Here is an 18,833-nt window from a genome sequence, read left to right as displayed (position 1 = left end):
CCAACATCTCTTGGGCTACTTCCTCATAGTCATTGTCCTCAAAAATCTCTTTCATGGCTAATCCGATCTGTCAACGAGACTAACGCAGATCCATTTTCCCAGAGAAAAGCTTAGGTTTACAATCTCAAGCAGACTAGGGCTCCAAATCTACTTCTCTAGTTCTCACTGTTCACTTTCTTGCCTAAGCCTGAGTCTCCACCTGTCAACTGGAGATTGGTTCTCTGTGCCACTACCCCTTGTGACAGCTGCTCACTGTCTCCCAATATTATTCTTCTTTCACTTCTTTCTTTCCTTCCTTTCTTATTTATTTATTTATTTTTTTAGCAGTGTTGGGGACCAAACCCAGCTCAACAGAACCTCAACTTTAAACTGGATGCATGGACACTCATCCCTTGTAGCTAGGTGTGGTCATGTGACTAAGTCTGGCTGGTAGGGTAGCCGTGGCAGCAATGTGTGCAAGTTTAACCATATTCTAAAGGGAAAGGTGTGTCTTTCCCTTCCTCCTGGCTGCAGTGTGGATGTGATGGTGACCTTCGTAAAATCAGCACTCCAGGGAGGCAAAGTGATGAGAGGGAAGGCGCTATATAAGCCTGCACTTGAACACTTTTCCCCCTTGTTTAAGTTACTGTTATGTCTTTGTCACAGCAGCTGAACCTACAGTCCTAAAGTTTAAGTTATTCCAAGCAGAACTCATCACTGCCCATCTCCCTGGTAAGTCATATCCCCTCCTCCACTCAACTTCGACTTTATACTATGTTCTGTGTGTTTTCGGTTAGGGTACTTATGTATAAGTTATATACAATAAAATTCAGACTTTTAAAGTGGGAAGTTTGGCAAGTCTTGACAAGTGAATGCTGTGTGTAACCACTACAGTCAAGAAGACAGTCCACTTCGGTCACGGCCACCCTCCATGCCAGCTCCCAGCAAGGACTGCTTGCTGTTTTCTATCCCCGTACTCCTCCTTTCCTAGAATGTCTTAGGAGTGAATTCATGCAGTATGCAGTCTTTTGAGTTTGACTTCTCACTTAACATAGCACTTTAGAGATTTATTCATTTTGTTGCAAAAAAAAGTATGTCATTATATGGGATGGCCACGTTTGCCTATACATTTACCAGCTGATGGACATTTGGGTTGTTTCCAGTTTTCAACTATTATGAATAAAACTTCCATAAACATTTGCACAGGGCCTTTGTGTGAATATAGGCTTTCATTCTTCATTAGTATATACCTAGCAGGGAACTTTTGGGTTGAATTAATAATTCTGTCTTTACTCTCTCTTATTCACTCATGATGCTATTGATCCTCAAACTGGATCCCACCTCATCCCCCCTAATGTTAGATTTTCATCAGCATCACCATAAAATGTCATTTCATGTTACTGCAGTTACAGAGCTAAAAAAAAAAAAAAAAGGAAACATATACACGTATGGATGTGTATGTACGTGTGTCCCACAGGCATTATAAACTCTACATAGACTCACTGATACACAAGTTTCTAAGCTACTGTTAATATTTATATCCTTTTTTATTTTATCATTTCTACTAAAGAACCTACTCTACCTCTCTCTGATCTCTACCAAACTGTCAGATTCTTGGTTTCGAAACTCCAGATAACCTAATCCTTGCTTCTGAGCTGGTCCTGTTTTTCCCTCTCACCCCTCTAATCTCAATCTAGCCTCCTGAGCTCTGCTCCAGAGGCCTTACCGCTCCCTAAGACTCATTCTTCTGTCCCTCAATTGTGGCATCCTTCAAGGCCCAGGTAAAGTTTCACACTGATCTCTTATCACTCTTGGAGCCCACATATACACACACCTTTCCTGAATTCTGCTGTTTGTCCTAAGCTGAATGTCTTCCTTTCCAATAACCATGTCAACCTCAAGGCTGAGGATGTGTCCTCTACTCCATTTGCATTTCTCCTCTCTGCTCCATGCCTAACAAGTGTTCAAAATACTCATAGATGGAAGGGTGCATATTAACATTCTGTTGCACAGGTACACATGTGCATAAATTTTGGTTTAGGGAAAGTCTGAACAATCCATTTCGGAAATGAACTGTACCATCCTTCTTGCACTTTACAAATAAAAGTTCTTTCCTTGTGCAATTAAGCTAGAAATTAGTTGCAGGCCAAACAAGTAACTAACTCAGGAGTATATACATACCCTGTCCTATGCCAGTTTCCCAGCGTCCTTTCCTGAAGTACCCCTGTGGAATGCTGGTAATTAGCTGGATTTAGTGTGGGAGGAAAGTACATTCAAAACAAGTCTGATAAAATTAAGCTGCTAAATATAAATGATGTAAGGAAACACCTAAAAAATGTTGACCTTCATAGAAGAGAGATGGGGGAGAATTTCTCAGTGGTCTTGATGACATCTGGTTTATATTTTCCCCCAAAACTGTAAGTTCCAAGTACCTGTCAACTATAAAGCACTAGTCTGGCTCAATCATACATAATCTATCCAAACCTTGCAGACTATTGTTATAGTAAGGAAATTGCTTATGTCAGACATTGGTTCAAAGAGAGGCTCTGATTTCATACACTTCCTCAGTGAATGTAACTAAGTGTGGTTTGATTGACTGGTGATGGAAAGTTGGACACTGGTAGCCACCTTCACCTTTTGCCACAAAGCAGCACTAGAAGCAAGCATAACAGTGTGCAAATTTATTCTTCCATGTAAATATGCAATGGATGGAGTCACCCCACTACCACTGGGAAGGTACATGAATGTACACTGAAGCCATCAGCTCAATATACCCTATGTCCCCAAATGCCAATCAACGTTAAGATATCCCTGGGTAGGGTACTTCAAGTAACAATGAAAGCTTTATCTGGCTCCTATACCAATCCAGTGTATGGGTGCCCCTACAGGATGGGTGTATACTTGGTCATGGTACTTTGAGAAAGATTCACTAATAAGAGGAAAAATAAGATCATATCTGTGTTAGAAACAAATTAGAATAAAATAATCATCTTCAGTCTAAAAATAGGCTTTGAGGGGAGATGATCCGAGTTCTGGAAATCATGAATGATTTATAAAATTGTTCCTAAATTCAGAACAATGAACTAGGACATAAAATTCTTAACATGTAAATCCTTAATAAATATAAGACAAACATATAAACAAGTAACTTGAACTCATTACTCTTAAGATAGGAGGTAAACTGCATGAAGGCTTTAAAAACATCAGAGGAGTCCCTGTATCAATCACGTGTGGGAAGAGCAGCTGGCATCTGCAGTGACACAGAGACAGAAGCCAGGGAAGTGCCCTAAAGTGAAAACATGAAGTATTCCCAAGTGCAAAGGAGGTGTCTTAAGAATTTTTTTCAGAGTAAGTTACTTTGTGGTTAAGCTTTCTCCTTTTGGATGCCAGTGCTCTTTTCAGACACAACTGGATAATAATTTTTTTTTTAAAGAGTGACTTCCAAAAACCCTCTAAATATTATTTTAGGACCAAAATATAATTAAGTTTTGGAAAAGGTTGTTCATGGTAGCATTTGAGTGGTTTGGATAAAATTCCAAAGACAAATAAGTCACTTTCCAGAGCAGAGGTGCTGGGGAATCAGTCATAAGGCTGGAAATGGCAAGACACGTAGGAGGGGTTGACCACGACCAGTCAGGTGACCCTGGGCAGGTCACTTTGTGGGTCTGTGCTTCCTCCTCTCTCTCTCTGAGACAGGAGTGGGGCTGGATCAGAAAATACCCTTCAGGTCCCACCATTCCTAGGGGACTGTAGTTTAATCTGGCATCTTGACAATAGAAATATGCAATTAAATTCCTTTACTGATCTCCTGACACAGCTCTAGGAAAGATGGCACCGAGGCTTGATTTTGAATGCACATCTTGTGAGAATTCTGGGCAGGGTCCGCTTCCTCCTGGACCACCACTGCCACCATAAGGAGGGAGCAAGGGTTGTAGTGCTCTGAGGGTCCTGGTGCCCAGCTCTTGGCTACCACAGTTCTTGGCTCACCCTAGTCTTCGTCCTCCTCCTTCAGACCTAGCCAACTCCAACCTGCTGGTCAGAACCCTCTAGATTCACTATTGCAGGCAGCCTCCTTGCATCTGCATGTTCCTGAGCACTCCAGGCCCACCCCTCAGAGTGTCCACCAGGAGGTATTTATATAGACTTGCCCACCTCATTTCCTCAAGGGCACAAACCATGCCACATTTAATTTTGTAACACTTGAGCCTGGCATGAATGAATATTTGCTAAATGAATCAGTTATATTTTTAAATACAGTCAAATCACCACTTGCTCTGATCACATTCATTTAGAACCAAAAATAGTGAAAAGTCCACTGGGGCCTTGTTAGAGGCTGAACTGTCCCCCCGACCCTCAAATTCCTATGCTGGAGTTCTAACCCCTGAAATAGCTCAGCAGGTGACTGTATTTGGAGCTAGGATCCTTAAAAGAGGTGATTAAGGTGAAGCAAGGCCATTAGGGTGGCCTTAATCCAGAAGGACTCATGTCTTCAGGAGGAGAGATTAGGACACAGACCTGCACAGGAGAAAGCCATCATCCACAAGCAGAGAAGTTCTGAAGAACCCAACACTGCAGACACCTTGACCTAGGACTCTTCAGCATCTCAACTATTTTCTCAAGAAAATAAATTTCTATTGTCTAAGCACCTATTCCGTGATTCTCTATTATAGCAACCCTAGAAAACTAATGCAGGTTATAATCCCATTCTATACATGACAACATTTTAAAAAGAAAAGTAATACATTCAAATATCTGCACACACACACACAGGCATGTATACTGCCAAGGAGACAATCTGCTCGATTTTTCCTTGGCAGGATGTTCTGGCATGATTTGGGTGGTACATTTCTCTGTGGAAGGCAGGGCCCACTTCCATCTGGCATCTCCCTGTGCACTAAAAATCAGAATCTAAACTGGATTTAAAAGAACCCTTTCCCCACATCAAAAAAAAAAAAAAAAAAAAAAAAAAAAAAAAATCTACAAAAGGGAGGCACCTGGTCAGGCACCAGAGCCTGCTCTACTGGAGAAAGTACGGTTTGGGGCTCTGAACCACCAATCTGCCCAGTACAATCTAGCAGCCTTTCCAAAGGCTTCCTCTGAGTTCAGACCTCTTGTGCAGAAGCTTCACTCTGGACCCTCTGAACGTCCCTCCCTGTGGTTTCCCTCCCACACCTGAGAAGCAGAGCCCAGGCGTTCACTGTGAGAAGGCATGTGTGGCACCACACCTTCACCTGTGCTCCCTGTGCTGCTCCTCCTGCTCTCAACCGGACCCCACATCCAGCGATCCTATGGCACAATTCACTGCCTGTCTCCGAAGGAACTCTTCTGATCAGCAAACTGAGAAAGTGACATTGCCAGTTGTGGTCACACGTTGGAATCTTATACAGATTTATCAGCCTTGAGCCTTAGATAGTCAGAGGGCCAATCACATCTTGACAGGCACTGGCCCAGAGACCAGGTCCATCAGTTCAGGGACAAACCCCGTGGGAAGAAAGGGGCAGCATGAGATGGTGGGAATTGGGGGACAGGGTCACAGGGTCACACACATCCAGGCAACACCAATCAAAGGTATTGAGGTATAGGGCAAATTTGAGATTGTACATTTGCTGCAGAGATGGATTATGTCTGCATTAAATGGTTCTAGAGGACACAAGATCCATTAGACACTCCCATCTAAGCCCTAGAGACAGTCTGCAATGGACAAGATTTAATAAACCTACACAATAACATTTAAAGTTAACATTTAAATTGCTATTCTCATTTCAATAAACCTGAAGCCTCCTGTGCTTATCAAAGGAAGGACATACTTTTCTCTGGATTTAACAACACAGTGGTCAGGAAAGAAGGCTGTGGAGTCAGAGTGTCTTCAAAACCTGTATTGCACCACTCACCAGCACAGCAGCATGATCTTGGGCCCGTAACTCAAATGTTCTAGCATCAGTTTTGTCCTCTATAAAATGGGTAAGAATAGTACTTCTCTCACAGGGCTGTTATGAAGCTAAAATAGTTTCTTACTTATAAAGTACTTAGAATAATCCCATAACTGGCACATAGAAAGCATCAGTCAATGTTAGCCACAAACACAATGAAAGGGACTTTTCCCTATGAATACAAACTTGCACATGGAGTAACGTACCTTCACTTTGGAGTTTTCTATCAAATGTTGAGCCATGGATTTTATCAGCACATCAAAGAAAAACCAAGAATACTAAAAAAAAAAAAAAAAAAATAGCACCCAAGTAAGAAAAATTATCAAATTAGCAGATAAGAGTGAGTGCTCTCAGGTTGACAATGTGATTAACCAGAAACAGGTGTAACCCTGAAACAGTTGAACAAGTTATCATGAGACCCAAGAGGTGAGCAGAGATGTCCTCTGCCTATACGTGCCCACAACAAGTAACTCCATTCCACCAGGAAGTTGGATGCCTAGCCATCCAGGGGCACTGCTGGATTATTTGTGTGTCTTTCCTCTTTGCTGTTCTCCTAACTGGTGACAATTGCCTTTATAATCACTAAATCAGCATCCTCCACTGACTTGAGCATAATGACTTTACTCAAGAGCGAATGAGAATTTGAATGTGGTAATTCTTTGCAGCTCTGATCTCAAGACACAATTAGCAAAGCTGAAATAGAGAACTAAATTCTGTTTCCCTTTTTAAGGGGTGGTGATTATCTCTAAAATCACACAAAAAGGGTGAATTGATCAGTCTGTGGAATTTGAATTTTCATCAGTTTTAAAAAATTAACTAATTTTTATTTATTTATTTTTTTGAGATGGGGGGTCTTGCTGTGTTGTCTAGCCTAGTCTCAAACTTGTAAGCTAAACTGGTCCTCCTGCCTGAGCCTTCCAAGAAGTAACAACATGCCTGGCTCTTAACTTATTTTTTAACTGATGAATAAAAACAAGAATTGTACATATTAATGGGGTACTCCATATAATGTTTCAATACAGATACATATTGTGTAATGCTTTAAAAACATTAAATATGTCTCCCTTTATGTTTAACCTCTTTGGAAAACTTTCAAAACTTTTTCTTCTAGGTTTTTGAAATGTACAGCCCACTATTGTTTTCTGCAGCCACCCTACTGTGTGACAGCACACCAGAACTTCTTGCTCCTAACTGTAACTAGCACCCACTGGTCAACCTTTCCCCATACCCTGCCCTTGTTACCGAAGAGAGATGTGCTGGCAATCCTGACATACCTTAAGTAGTTTGTTGCTGGTGAGGAAATCAGCAGAAGGCTTGAGAATGGTGGTCATGGATTTGGTCAGTTCTTCATGCACTGTCTTATATTCAGAAGCAATGTACGGCTCAGCCTTATAAGCATACTTTGAAGAAACAGGAAAGAGAAGTTACTATACTGGTTTTCCAAGTTGGTCTGAAAGCTTAGGAGGCTCCATGGAATGGACATTAGGGACTGAGGTACAATTTCATGGGAAGGAGAGGAAGGAATGGAAACGAAGGTGGGAAGGGTGATTGTCATGTGACAGAAAGAGGGAGCCCAGGATGTCTTCAGGGAACCCATCAAAATACACAAGTCATCTGACTCAGTCAGATCAGCAGCCATCCATCCCATCACTCCATGAATAACAGGGACTGCAAGGAATATGCACATGACACTGATAACTAATATCCTAAAGAATCCAATTTTTTTTTTTAATTATCACATAGCTCTAATAAATTCACAAAGGGGTCTTGAACTAAACAGAACATATGTAACTTTTTAGAATAGTAACTGCCACCATGTTTATTTAATGTTGTATTTACATGAAGAACCTGTTGATATTTGTCCTAATGATATTTCTTGCTCTCTTCAGTAACATAGTCATCTCATATGACTGTGGCCAGAACTAACCTGCCCACCTTAGAAGAAGCCCTTGTATTGGGAATTTTAGATGGAAAAAGGTAAAATGAAGGTGACTAACTCTATCAGAGGCCTAGCCAAGAGCAACTTAAAATTCTTCAAACTTCCACAATACTTGAGTTACATTAGTAGTTCAAAGGATGAGGTTAAAGGAGTGGTGCCTCTCCTCATACTTCCCCTTGCTTGGGTACAAGCACTGGTGATAAGGACAGAAGAAAAGCATAGGCATAAGTTCCAAGTACATCTCTAAGTAAGCAGGCTTGTAAAAAAAGTAAGTCCTTAGAAGGAAAATTGGAGAGCCACAGATGTAAACAATTGGAACAGTTTGTTTTACATACCTTAACATATGACCTCAAGTGGCTCTCCAATCCTTCCTCATGGCACTGGGCAACCACATGAATAATGACCCTACACATCACAGGAATGAATAAAGCAATGAACAGTAATGTGAAAATGGAAACATTTCATTATTATCACAGCAGTAGTAGAACAATGATGATGCTACTGGCACTTAAGAAACAAGATGAGGAATTAGATGGGGTCCCTACATATGGGCTCAAAAGACATTTCTTCAGTATAATGTTAAGCACATACTAGCATCCCAGATATGCATGACTGTGCTCCAGATGTGGACAGACTAGAAAGGAAGAAGGGTATCTATCCATCCACCTCCCTTACCGAGTCACATTAACTGCCACTTCCTCCTGGGTGGCTCTGGTGAGGACTCGAAAGAGCTGGTTTAGGATGGTGGGCAGGAAGGCGATCATCACATGGCCTTCCATGGCGTGCAGACTCTACAGACAGGGAACAGCAGAATTCAAGTTATCTGTTCAATGTAAACCAACCTCACATAATTTCCACTCAGCTTCAAATAACTTGGAAGAACTCCTTACAGAATGAATGGAAAGCTGCATGGGAGGCACAGAATGGCTCTCAAAGATGTCCATGTCCCAATTCTCAGAACCCATGAATATGTTACAAGGCAACAGGGAATTAAGGTTGCTTATCAGCTGGCTCTAAGCTAAGGATTATTTAGGTAGGCCTAAAGAGGTGAGCGAGATCCTGAAAACTGGAAGAGGGAGGCAGAAGAGGAATGGAGTAGGAGGTGGGAGGAGAATATCGGAGATGCTGCATTGCTGTCTTTGGGATGGAAGAGGGGCCATAAATCATCACATATAAAAACTTTAGTGATACATATTTATATATCCCCCCCTGGCTTAAACCAAACAAATCTCTATCCTATTACTCACATTTCTTATTTTGTCCCCTGCCTTGAATGCTTTTTAAGCTACTTTCCCTTATCAAACTGCTCTGCCACAGTCACGTTCTAGATTAAAGTTGCCTCATGCTCTTGCTGCTCAGCAACACTAGAAACCTCCCTAAATCCCATGCAAAGAGGGTCCGGCTAGAATTGTACTTCTTTGATTTATCTCCCTAGCATACAGTCACCAAGTTTGCATTACCTCCTGCAATGGGACAAAAATCGCTTAAAGGTCAGGACTGCTGGGTTTGAGCATCCCCAGAAAAGCATGCATTGGAAACTTCATCACCAATGCAACAGTTTTGGGAGGTGGGGTCTAATAAGAGGTGATCAGGGCATAAAAGTTCTACCTTTATGAATGGATTAATATTTTTATTGATGGAGTGGATTCATTATGGTGGGACTGGGTTCCTTAAAAAGGAATGAGCTTTGTATTCTCTCTCCCTTCTCTTCTGCCCACTTTTGCTTTTGCTACAAGATGGCATAGCAAGAAGGCCTCACCAGATGTTGGTACCTTGGCCTTGGAATTTCCAGTCTCCACTACTATGGGAAATAAATTGGTTCTTTATAAATTACCCAGTCTCAGGTATTCTGCTATAGCAGCACAGTATGGACTAAGACAAGGACCACTTCTTCTATGCCTATCACTATGCTCAGTATCCAGGGAGCACTCACAGAGGCCTGTGTGAAGTGAGTGGTTTTGCATGCATGAGAAACAATATGTTTTCAAGGTCCAGTTTTGAGAAAAGAATACATGGGACTGGAACAAAAGCAAGTCTACTTCTAAGTCAACTTCTCACTACTATTGAAAACTACATGGAGACCACTGAGGTGACAGCATCCAGGAAGAGCATCCTTACAGACGCATAAGGACAAGGACAACATTCACCACCAAAAAGAAATCCCAATCTACTTTAGACTTATTAAAAAGGAGCTACTAAGAAAACCATCTGATACCTTAAGGTATTTTACAAGTTCATTCCCTAAGGCTTGGGCTCCAGATTCAGTTTTTTGACAGTACTGGAAAAAATTATGCAAATGCTGATCCTGTGATAGGGGGAAAAGAAAAAGAAGGTCTATTAGTATATATACCATAGAAATAGGAATATTTGTTTCTTGTAGCAAGCATGCATGGTTTTTAAGACTTTGAAACTGATCACATAAAAATGACAACATCAAAAAGATCCTGCAGCATGAGAAAAATCATTGACAATATTATTTGTACTAGTTATTTTTATCAGTACATGAGTACCTTCTATATACTTTCTTTAAACAAAGACCTGTAGAGTTAAAATATATCTGTACGACATACTAGTATTCTGTTTTACAAAAAAGAAGTGCAAACTGAACCACAGAGCAGTCACTGCTAATTTTAATGGACTAGCACATACCTGAGTATACACTGTAGAAACCAAATGAGTTGAAACTTTCAGCAGTGGCTTTCCTCCATCTACCCATTTAATTTCTGGACCATAATGCTGAAAAAAAAATATGCAGAGGAAAAAATTCCAACAGATTAGCTATCTCAGCTTCCAAAATGATCATCAGTGAAGATACTGATGAGGATCTGAGGACTCAAAGAGCTTCGGTGACTTGATAGCTATGCCTAGCTAAAGGAAGAATGTAGCAGACACTGATTTCTGCCCACTGTCTTTTCCTAAGAACAACACATTTCTTACTGGGTTTTCTAAGTTATTTTTATTATTTAGTTGCAGCTAGGTACGTTCCTATCTATTTGATAAGGAAAGATTCCATTTTCACCAATATCTTAACCAATTTTGAGTTTAGGATTCTGAAAGAAACAGTAGAAGATACGAGATAGGCTTAGGTACTCCAGGCACAGGCCAAGAATCACTTATCTGTGCTTATTTTAACTTCTGAAACCTCCTTTTTTGATCATGTTCAGGTTAGGAATTAAAACTGAAAGCTATATGATTTACCTTTCTTTTGGCTTACTTTAATTATTTGTCCATAACATGTACCCAAATTTGGTGTTAAGTGCTAAGAAATTTGGCTTTCATGAATCAGAAAAATTTCAGAATGGGTTACTATGCGGATAGAGATTTGCTTTCTGGACTCATATTAAGCTGGAAGAAAATTCCTAATAATTTTCATGACCCTAAAAACTCATCTTCATGTTAGTATGACTACTTTTCAGAGTCAGACTTCTGTCTTAACAGTATCTTCAAGTTTCTATTTCCCTGCTGAGGCACTGCCAGTTTAAGGCTTATAAGATGCCCACACTATAATTCTGACATTGTGGTATAAACAGCAGTGGCTTCTAACTGCCTACATTTACATGTAATGAATAACAAAAATCAAAATGCTGGAAATGGTAAAAATTTTGTGTGCTACTTTGTGTTGTTTTAGTTGTTCTTTAAAGTCTTTTGAAGGAATTGGGATAAACCAATCTTCAAATCCCGTACCCTGCCCATCCCAAGCTCCTGGTAGCCAAGGTAGCCTGACGGAAGGTTAGCTGAAACAGGGATATGCTGCTCGTTGGTCACCACCCTTCCGTCCTTCAGGAGAGGTAGCCAGGAATAGCCCACTGTTGAAAACAAAGAACAAAAACCCACTCTGAGTATACGAAGCCTTGTGAAAGAAAGCTTAAAGTAATTGTGTTTTTTCAGAACTGTTAATATCAATCGGAACAAGAAATTTATTTTTGATCTCTGCAGGATATGTTCTACAATGTACTTTGGCCTCAGAATTGTAAAATTCCTTTTATTCTGGCCACAGCAAGAAGGTAGCCAATACTAATTCTGCCTGCTGCCCTTTTCTAAGTACAAAACTTTATTTACTGGGTTTTCTAAGTCATCTTTATTGTTTGGATGCAGCTATGTTTAGTTGCATAAATTTCTATGTGCAATCCAGGAATGCTATTTTTGTGTTATCTACAAATTTCATACAGAAAAATGCAAATTAAGAATCAAACTCAATTTAAGAATGTAATGGGGAAATTGTTAAAAATCAACCTTGTGTTTCAACAACATCCTTCTTCTTCGTGCTTCCTTTACTTGAGTTGTCACAGCTGACATGGAAGAATGTGAATAACAAGTGGTGCTTTTCGTGTAGCTGGGTGGGCAATTCTATTTTAATCTGCAAGGAAGACAAAATAACAATCTTTCCAACATGAAAAAATTCTTGGAGAAAGTGAAGATATGTGCACAATGTTCTCCAAACTGTTATTAGCATTTGTCTTCAAAGACAACTGAGCTGTAAACAGTGCCAAGGAAGAAAGGGATCCTGATCCACTGACCAGAAACAGAAGAGGTGAGAGGCATTTCAGATCTACAGGACTTGGAAAGCACATGACTAACCCGCTAGCTTGACACAGCTAAGGTATATGAAAAACCAGGCGAGAACATTTCCAAAGTAGATTCAGATAGCAGCTTTAATGAACTATAGTTGATCCTTTGAACTGTGTGGGGCCAATTACATACATAATTTTGTTTTCATTTTCTGGTGCTAGACATTGAAACCAGGGCCAACCACATGCTCCACTAGTGAGCTACTCCCAAGCCCTATGTGGAAGTTTGTTGGTGATTCCCAACAATTTGAAAAAACTTGCAGGCAAACCACATAGCCTAGAAATATTTTTTAAACTAAGAAAAAAGCTAGGTATATCATGAATGTATAAAATATATATAAGTAATAGATTATCTTATCCTTTACTACCATAAACTATACATAAATTTCTTATAAAAAGTTAAAATTTATCAATTTACACGCACATTTACAGACCATATATGGTACCATACATAGTCAAGAGAAATGTAAACAAACATAAAGATGCAGTAAGTCATAACTGCATAAAATCAACGTGGTACATAGGTAGGTAATTTCATAGCCATTTCCTGTTGCTATTTTAGTGAGCTCAAGTGTCCTATGTACCTGCTCATCTCTGTCAGAGGTTTGTCTCTCCAGTAAATTCTGTATGGTGGTAAAAAGTGACCTCTCATGGTTCTCATGCATCTTCCCAATGATAAAAAAGGAAGATTCTCAGGTCCAACAATGCAACTACTCAAATATGAATTTGAAAATAAATAAGCCAGGATATTAATTGTGGTAGTAATGGTAGGATTATGATTTTTTCTTTTCTGTTACTTGCCTTTTCTAAGTATATATGTATGCCCTTATGTATTTACTTATTTATTTGTTTATGTGGTGCTAGGGATCAAACCCAGGGCCTTGGGCATGCTAGGTAGGTGCTGTTCCACTGAGCTACATTCCCAGCTCTAAATTTTTATTTTTTAACAATGAAGACATTACTTTAATAATTAGGAAAAATATTTAAAACTAATATTTCAATATTCAGTTCTATCATTATAATTTCATTATGGCACGCAGCTTCCCTTGGTTTTTGGTAGAGCAAGCAAGTAACTTGAAATTTCCTTTAAAACTGTCAAACTGGGTTTTCCCTTGAAAACATCACTTACCTCATCATAAAATTCTGGGTTTTGGTGATGGTGTAAAACTGCAGCAAAGGCGCTTCTTGTGAACACTGGGCCACCAGGTCTGCCATAAATGCACTGAAATAAGAGTTAGCGAGGGCAAACACCAGGGTTCAATTAGTGGAATAAAAAATGAAACTCGGATGCAGTGATAAGAAAGTGGTGTCCTATGGCATAAACAACATAACCTCCTCAAATAGATTTCTTCTGCCTATGAGATGCCTGGCTTGCAGAGCCCCACCAGATCACCTGCCATGGCATCTCCAGGCCTGTTGGCCTGCTCCCCTTCCCCCTGTGCCCCACAGGCTTAGGACTTGTTCACAGTTCCTTTTCACACCTCCACAACTCCTTAAACAATCCTTGGTCTCTCTGCCCAAAAGACCTTTGCCCCTGTGTGCACCAAGCAAGAGTTTGCTCATAAATCCTTCGAGAATCTGGTAACTCCTTCCTGTGTGTCCTCTCAGCACTTTTCCACACTAATTATTCAGTTCTGTACAAAAATCTATTTCTATACCTTCTGTGTGCAAGGAGCTTTTTCTCCATATTTGTGTTTCTTACTAAGCTATAAATTTCTTGAGGGTGGATATTATATTCCTTTTTTGTCTCCTCCCCTTTTTGGAAAGTTGTTTTGCACAGTAAAGAATGTGAGCTTTGGAAGTAGGCTGCCAGGATTTAAATCTCAGTTCTACTAATGTATGACCCTTGAGCAATTTATTTACATTCTGCGCATTACTCATCTAAAAATATGAATCTGAATAGTACCTAACTCAAAAGACTGTTACGAGAATCAAAAGAGTTAAGGGACACATAAGAACAGTGCCCGGAGTACAAGTGGTATTCAATAAGTGTTATCTACAAACCACTGCTATTACACTGCTGCACCATGATGTGCATTTAATAAAGACCATTTGTTGTTGACCTATTATTTCCATGATCATTATTACTAATATCAATATTCTCAGTACCAATATAATGCCTGCCTCATAACATGTATACAATAAGGATTTACTGAATTGAATATGTATAGGAAATTTCAGCCCTAAAGAGAATAGCAAAATACTCGATTAGGAGCAAGCATGTGAGTATTCCATATTCTACAAGGTTCACCATATGTGGTTATATGAGGTAACATCATATATTTTTGTTTGTATCAATTAAGATGTGCTAAATTTGTTTAGTTATACAATAGCATGCAAATGCACTTTTAGAATGGAAAAAATCAGAATATGCAGATAAATATACATAAAAAACAAACCTTTAGGGGCTGAGAGTCTTCCTCATCTGAATCTTTGAATTCAATGCAAATAGCAATATTTCTGGCCTGTGGCAATATTTAAAGAAAAGAACAAAAGACAACAAAAAAGTCAGAATATGTAAATATAAAAGTTCATGGGAAGCCAAATCCTAAAGGAGAATTTGATATCAAGAATGAAACTTCAATCTTCACACTCACCTTGGCAAAAGACTTTTGACTATCATATTTCAAGTATTTAGGATAAACATAAAGATGATTGTTGTAGACAGTGTAAGGCTGAGTGTGTTTTGGTATGCAGGGCACAAATTCCTCTACTTCAAATGTGATTGGAGTTTTAGTACAGGCTTCAAATTGCTTCATGGGGATGTATGATGAATTAACATAATCTGAAAAGATATTCAGAACAATCCAACTAAAGTAAAAACCAACCACACAAAAAATTTGTTTACCGTCTAGAACTTATACTTACTAGGGAAGTCCGAGGAAACATTATCAATTGTAATGTCTAGATTGCCTAAAATCACTGGGAGTTTGGCCATCTTCTCAGGTCTACAAACAAAAGAAGAGAAAATCAAACATTTATGACTTATTGACTGTGAAACCTAAATTCCAGAACAGCACTTCCAAGAGAAGTGCATTTACAAAGCAAGTCACAAAGGTGGTTATATTTTCTAATAGCCACTTGAAAAAAATATAAAAAGAAAGGAGCAAAATTATTTTAATTTTACTGATTTTTTTGCAGTGCTGGGTGGAGTTGGATCCAGGGCCTCAGGTGTGCTGAGCAAGTGTTCTACCGTGAGCCACATCCTCAACCCTCAGTAAAATTAATTTTAATACTACATTTTATTTAACCTGACAAATCCAAAATATCATCGTTTCGGTTATATAATCAGTATAATAATGTGCAAAGTCTTCAAACCAGGTGTGTGCTTTATTCTTAGAATGCATCTCAGTTCGGACTATCTATATTTCAAGTGCTCAACAACCAAATGTGGCATAAGTGAGGGTGTTGCACAGCATGGGTCTAGATAAAGAATGCCAACAAAACAGTTACAAAGTATTCTTTAGAACACTTATGGCTAACAAAATGCTGGGTACAAAGCAGATGCTACTCAAGCAAAGAGTTGTCTGTCTTTGGTCTGACTCAGTCCAATACAGGCATTTCCTCTGATGTTGCTGACAAGTACTGCTGCGGTCTCAACCCTTCCTGGTGGCAAGGAAACTTTCCACACAGCCATTTCCACAGCAGGCTGCTCTTCTTGGCATGGTGAAATCTGCTCTGAAGCGTCCGCTCATCAAGGGGCCTGGTTATGTCCCTCCATCTGTCAACCACCCAGAGCTACCAAACAGTCTGAAGTCCTCCAGTCTCAGCACTTTTGTAACTTCTTCCAGTGCCCCTTCTCTCCCAGAAGAACACACTATTAAATCAAAGCACAGAACTTCACAGATCAGGAGCTGTGTGGTCTGACCAGCTGCAGTAGAGCAGTTGTCTGGTTTAAGCAACAACATACCTACTAATGCAGTCCCCATGACATTACTTTTGGTAGCCACGCCACCCTAGTGACCCACATTAAATTATAAATCACCTAAAATCCCATATCTGTTTTCACATGTATTATTGTCATGCTACATCTCTCTGGCTATATTGATACAACTATGATTTTGGACTTCAAAACAGGATTTTATTTTGCCCTAATGAAATTTCATCTTTGTACATTGAGCCATTTCTAGTTGATCTAAATCCAGGTTTTAAGATCTATTAGACATTCCTAAGAGCTTTATGTCATGAAGACATTTAATCAGTATATTGTATCCTCATAAACATTATTGATAAAGATATTACACAGAATATTGCCAAGAATAGGCTCCTTCTCAAATCTCCAGAGGCCCTTTCCAGACAAACACTAGCCCAGTAAACACCCTTCCTGGTGTCTGATTACTCCAGCAACTGAATGGCTCCCACTCACAAGTGCAACACTCCTCTGATTTGTTCAAAGGATATAAATCTGATAAATTCATTCTGCCAGGGCCTTGCATTTCTCTACTTCACCAGCTTAGCAACCCAAGTTAAAATAGGGAAGAAATGCGGTTAGGATAACTAGTTCAACATGACACGACCTATTCCTAGAAGACAGAATGCCACCACATGGCTCTTCAAAAGCCACCTGTTTAACAATTTCTTTTGGAGTGTTGCCAAAGAACATCAGAGCTCAGTGGCCAAGAGACGCAGCATTTGGTTCTGATTCCATTCTTTAAAAGTTCCCACTGAATCCTCTGACATTACTGCTGTCTATTAAGCAGTCACACATGAAAATTCTCAGTATATCTTGGACTCTTGTTTATCAGAATTAGGACTTCCTTTAAAATCTGAAATCTTTGAGTTGATTTTTGTGCAGGGTGAGAGATAAAGGTTTAATTTCAGTTTGTTACATGTGGCTTTCCATTTTTCCTAACAACAGTTGTTGAATAGGCTATCTTTTCTCCAGTGAATGTTTCTGGCACCTTTGTCTAGTATGAAATATCTGTATTTATGTGGGTTTGTCTCTTTGTCTTCTATTCTGTACCATTGGTCTACATGTCTGGTACCAGTACCATGCTGTTTTTATTACTCTAGCTCTGTAGTATAGTTTGAGGTCTGGTATTATGATGCCTCCTGCTTCACTTATCTTGCTAAGGATTGCTTTGGCTATTCTGGGTCTCTTATTTTTCCAAAGAATTTCATGAAATCTCTATAACACTTTTGGTAATATGGCCATTTTGACGGTATTAAATTTGCCTATCCAGAAGAATGGATAGGTCTTTCCATCTTCTAAGGTCTTCTTCAATTTCTTTCTTTAGTGTTCTGTAGTTTTCATTGTAGAGATCTTTTGCCTCTTTTGTTAGATTGTTTCCCAAGTATTTTTTTTTTTTTTTTGAGATTACCGTGAGTGGGGTAGTTTTCTTCATTTCTCTTTCTGTGGATTCATTACTGATGTAAAGGAATGCATTTGATTTATGGATACTGATTTTATATCCTGCTACTTTGCTGAATTCATTTATTAGTTCTAGAAGTTTTCTGGTGGAATTTTTTTGATCTTCTAAATATAGAATGATGTCATCAGCAAATAGTGATAGTTTGAGTTATTCTTTACCTGTTTGTATACCTTTCATTTCTTTCTTCTGTCCAATGGCTCTGGCTAGTGTTTCAAGGACAATGTTGAATAAAAGTAGTGAAAGAGGGCATCCTTGTCATTCCAGCTTTTAGAGGGACTGCTTTCAATTTTTCTCCATTTAGAATTATGTTGGCCTTGGGTTTAGCATATAAGGCTTTTACAATGTTGAAGTATGTTCCTACTATCCGTAGTTTTTCTAGTGTTTTGAACATGAAGGGGTGCTGTATTTTGTCAAATGCTTTTTCTGCATCTATTGAGATAATCATATGATTCTTGTTTTTAAGTCTTATTGATATGATGAATTATGTTTATTGATTTCTGTATGTTAAACCAAACCTGGATCCCTGGGATGAACCCTGCTTGATCGAGGTACACTACCTTTTTAATATGTTTTTGTATGCAATATGTCAGAATTTTATTGAGAATTTTTGCATCTATGTTCATCAGGGATATTGGTCTGAAGTTTTCTTTTCTTGATGTGTCTTTGTCTGATTTTGGAGTTCTACAAGACCTTCAAAGAAAAATTAATACCAATACTTCTCAAATTATTCCATGAAATAGAAAAGGAGGCAATCCTTCCAAACTTGTCTATGAGGCTAATAAATATTAAAAACATCTTAAACCAATTTCAAAAGTTCATGGGTTTTGTTGAATCTGGCTTACTAAAACTCACAATGTCATGTGTAACAAAATTCTGCTGCCATTTTTATATGCATTTCCAAAGTGGTTCTGTGAATGTGTGTGTGCCACATTCTTTCATTACTGGGATCAGACTTTTTTTGTTCTTAGTGCTAAAAAGTACATATTTTATGCAAAAATTTACAAAATAATATTTGAATATGAATATCCATTTTAAAACTGCATCA

General features: G+C 39.0%; 1 protein-coding gene across 12 annotated transcripts in view; it reads right to left on the bottom strand.

Annotated features, from left to right (window-relative positions):
- Dock9 (dedicator of cytokinesis 9) overlaps nucleotides 1–18,833 on the bottom strand; it is a 273,347-nt gene that overhangs the window by 77,962 nt on the left and 176,552 nt on the right. For all 12 annotated transcript variants that reach the window (XM_047553251.1, XM_047553252.1, XM_047553253.1 and 9 more), the window contains exons 16-27: nucleotides 15,285–15,364; nucleotides 15,014–15,201; nucleotides 14,816–14,881; nucleotides 13,546–13,638; nucleotides 12,082–12,205; nucleotides 11,533–11,654; nucleotides 10,498–10,584; nucleotides 10,064–10,153; nucleotides 8,524–8,639; nucleotides 8,184–8,253; nucleotides 7,184–7,309; nucleotides 6,116–6,187 (exon numbers count right to left, since the gene is read on the bottom strand). In XM_047553251.1, the coding sequence (XP_047409207.1) occupies nucleotides 6,116–6,187; nucleotides 7,184–7,309; nucleotides 8,184–8,253; nucleotides 8,524–8,639; nucleotides 10,064–10,153; nucleotides 10,498–10,584; nucleotides 11,533–11,654; nucleotides 12,082–12,205; nucleotides 13,546–13,638; nucleotides 14,816–14,881; nucleotides 15,014–15,201; nucleotides 15,285–15,364 (1,234 nt within the window). The remainder of the gene's footprint in view (nucleotides 1–6,115; nucleotides 6,188–7,183; nucleotides 7,310–8,183; nucleotides 8,254–8,523; nucleotides 8,640–10,063; nucleotides 10,154–10,497; nucleotides 10,585–11,532; nucleotides 11,655–12,081; nucleotides 12,206–13,545; nucleotides 13,639–14,815; nucleotides 14,882–15,013; nucleotides 15,202–15,284; nucleotides 15,365–18,833) is intronic.

Source organism: Sciurus carolinensis, chromosome 5 (assembly GCF_902686445.1).
Source record: "Sciurus carolinensis chromosome 5, mSciCar1.2, whole genome shotgun sequence".
Taxonomy (NCBI): domain Eukaryota; kingdom Metazoa; phylum Chordata; class Mammalia; order Rodentia; family Sciuridae; genus Sciurus; species Sciurus carolinensis.
Note: the sequence above shows the minus strand (reverse complement) of the source record. Positions and strands in the feature narration are given on the sequence as shown.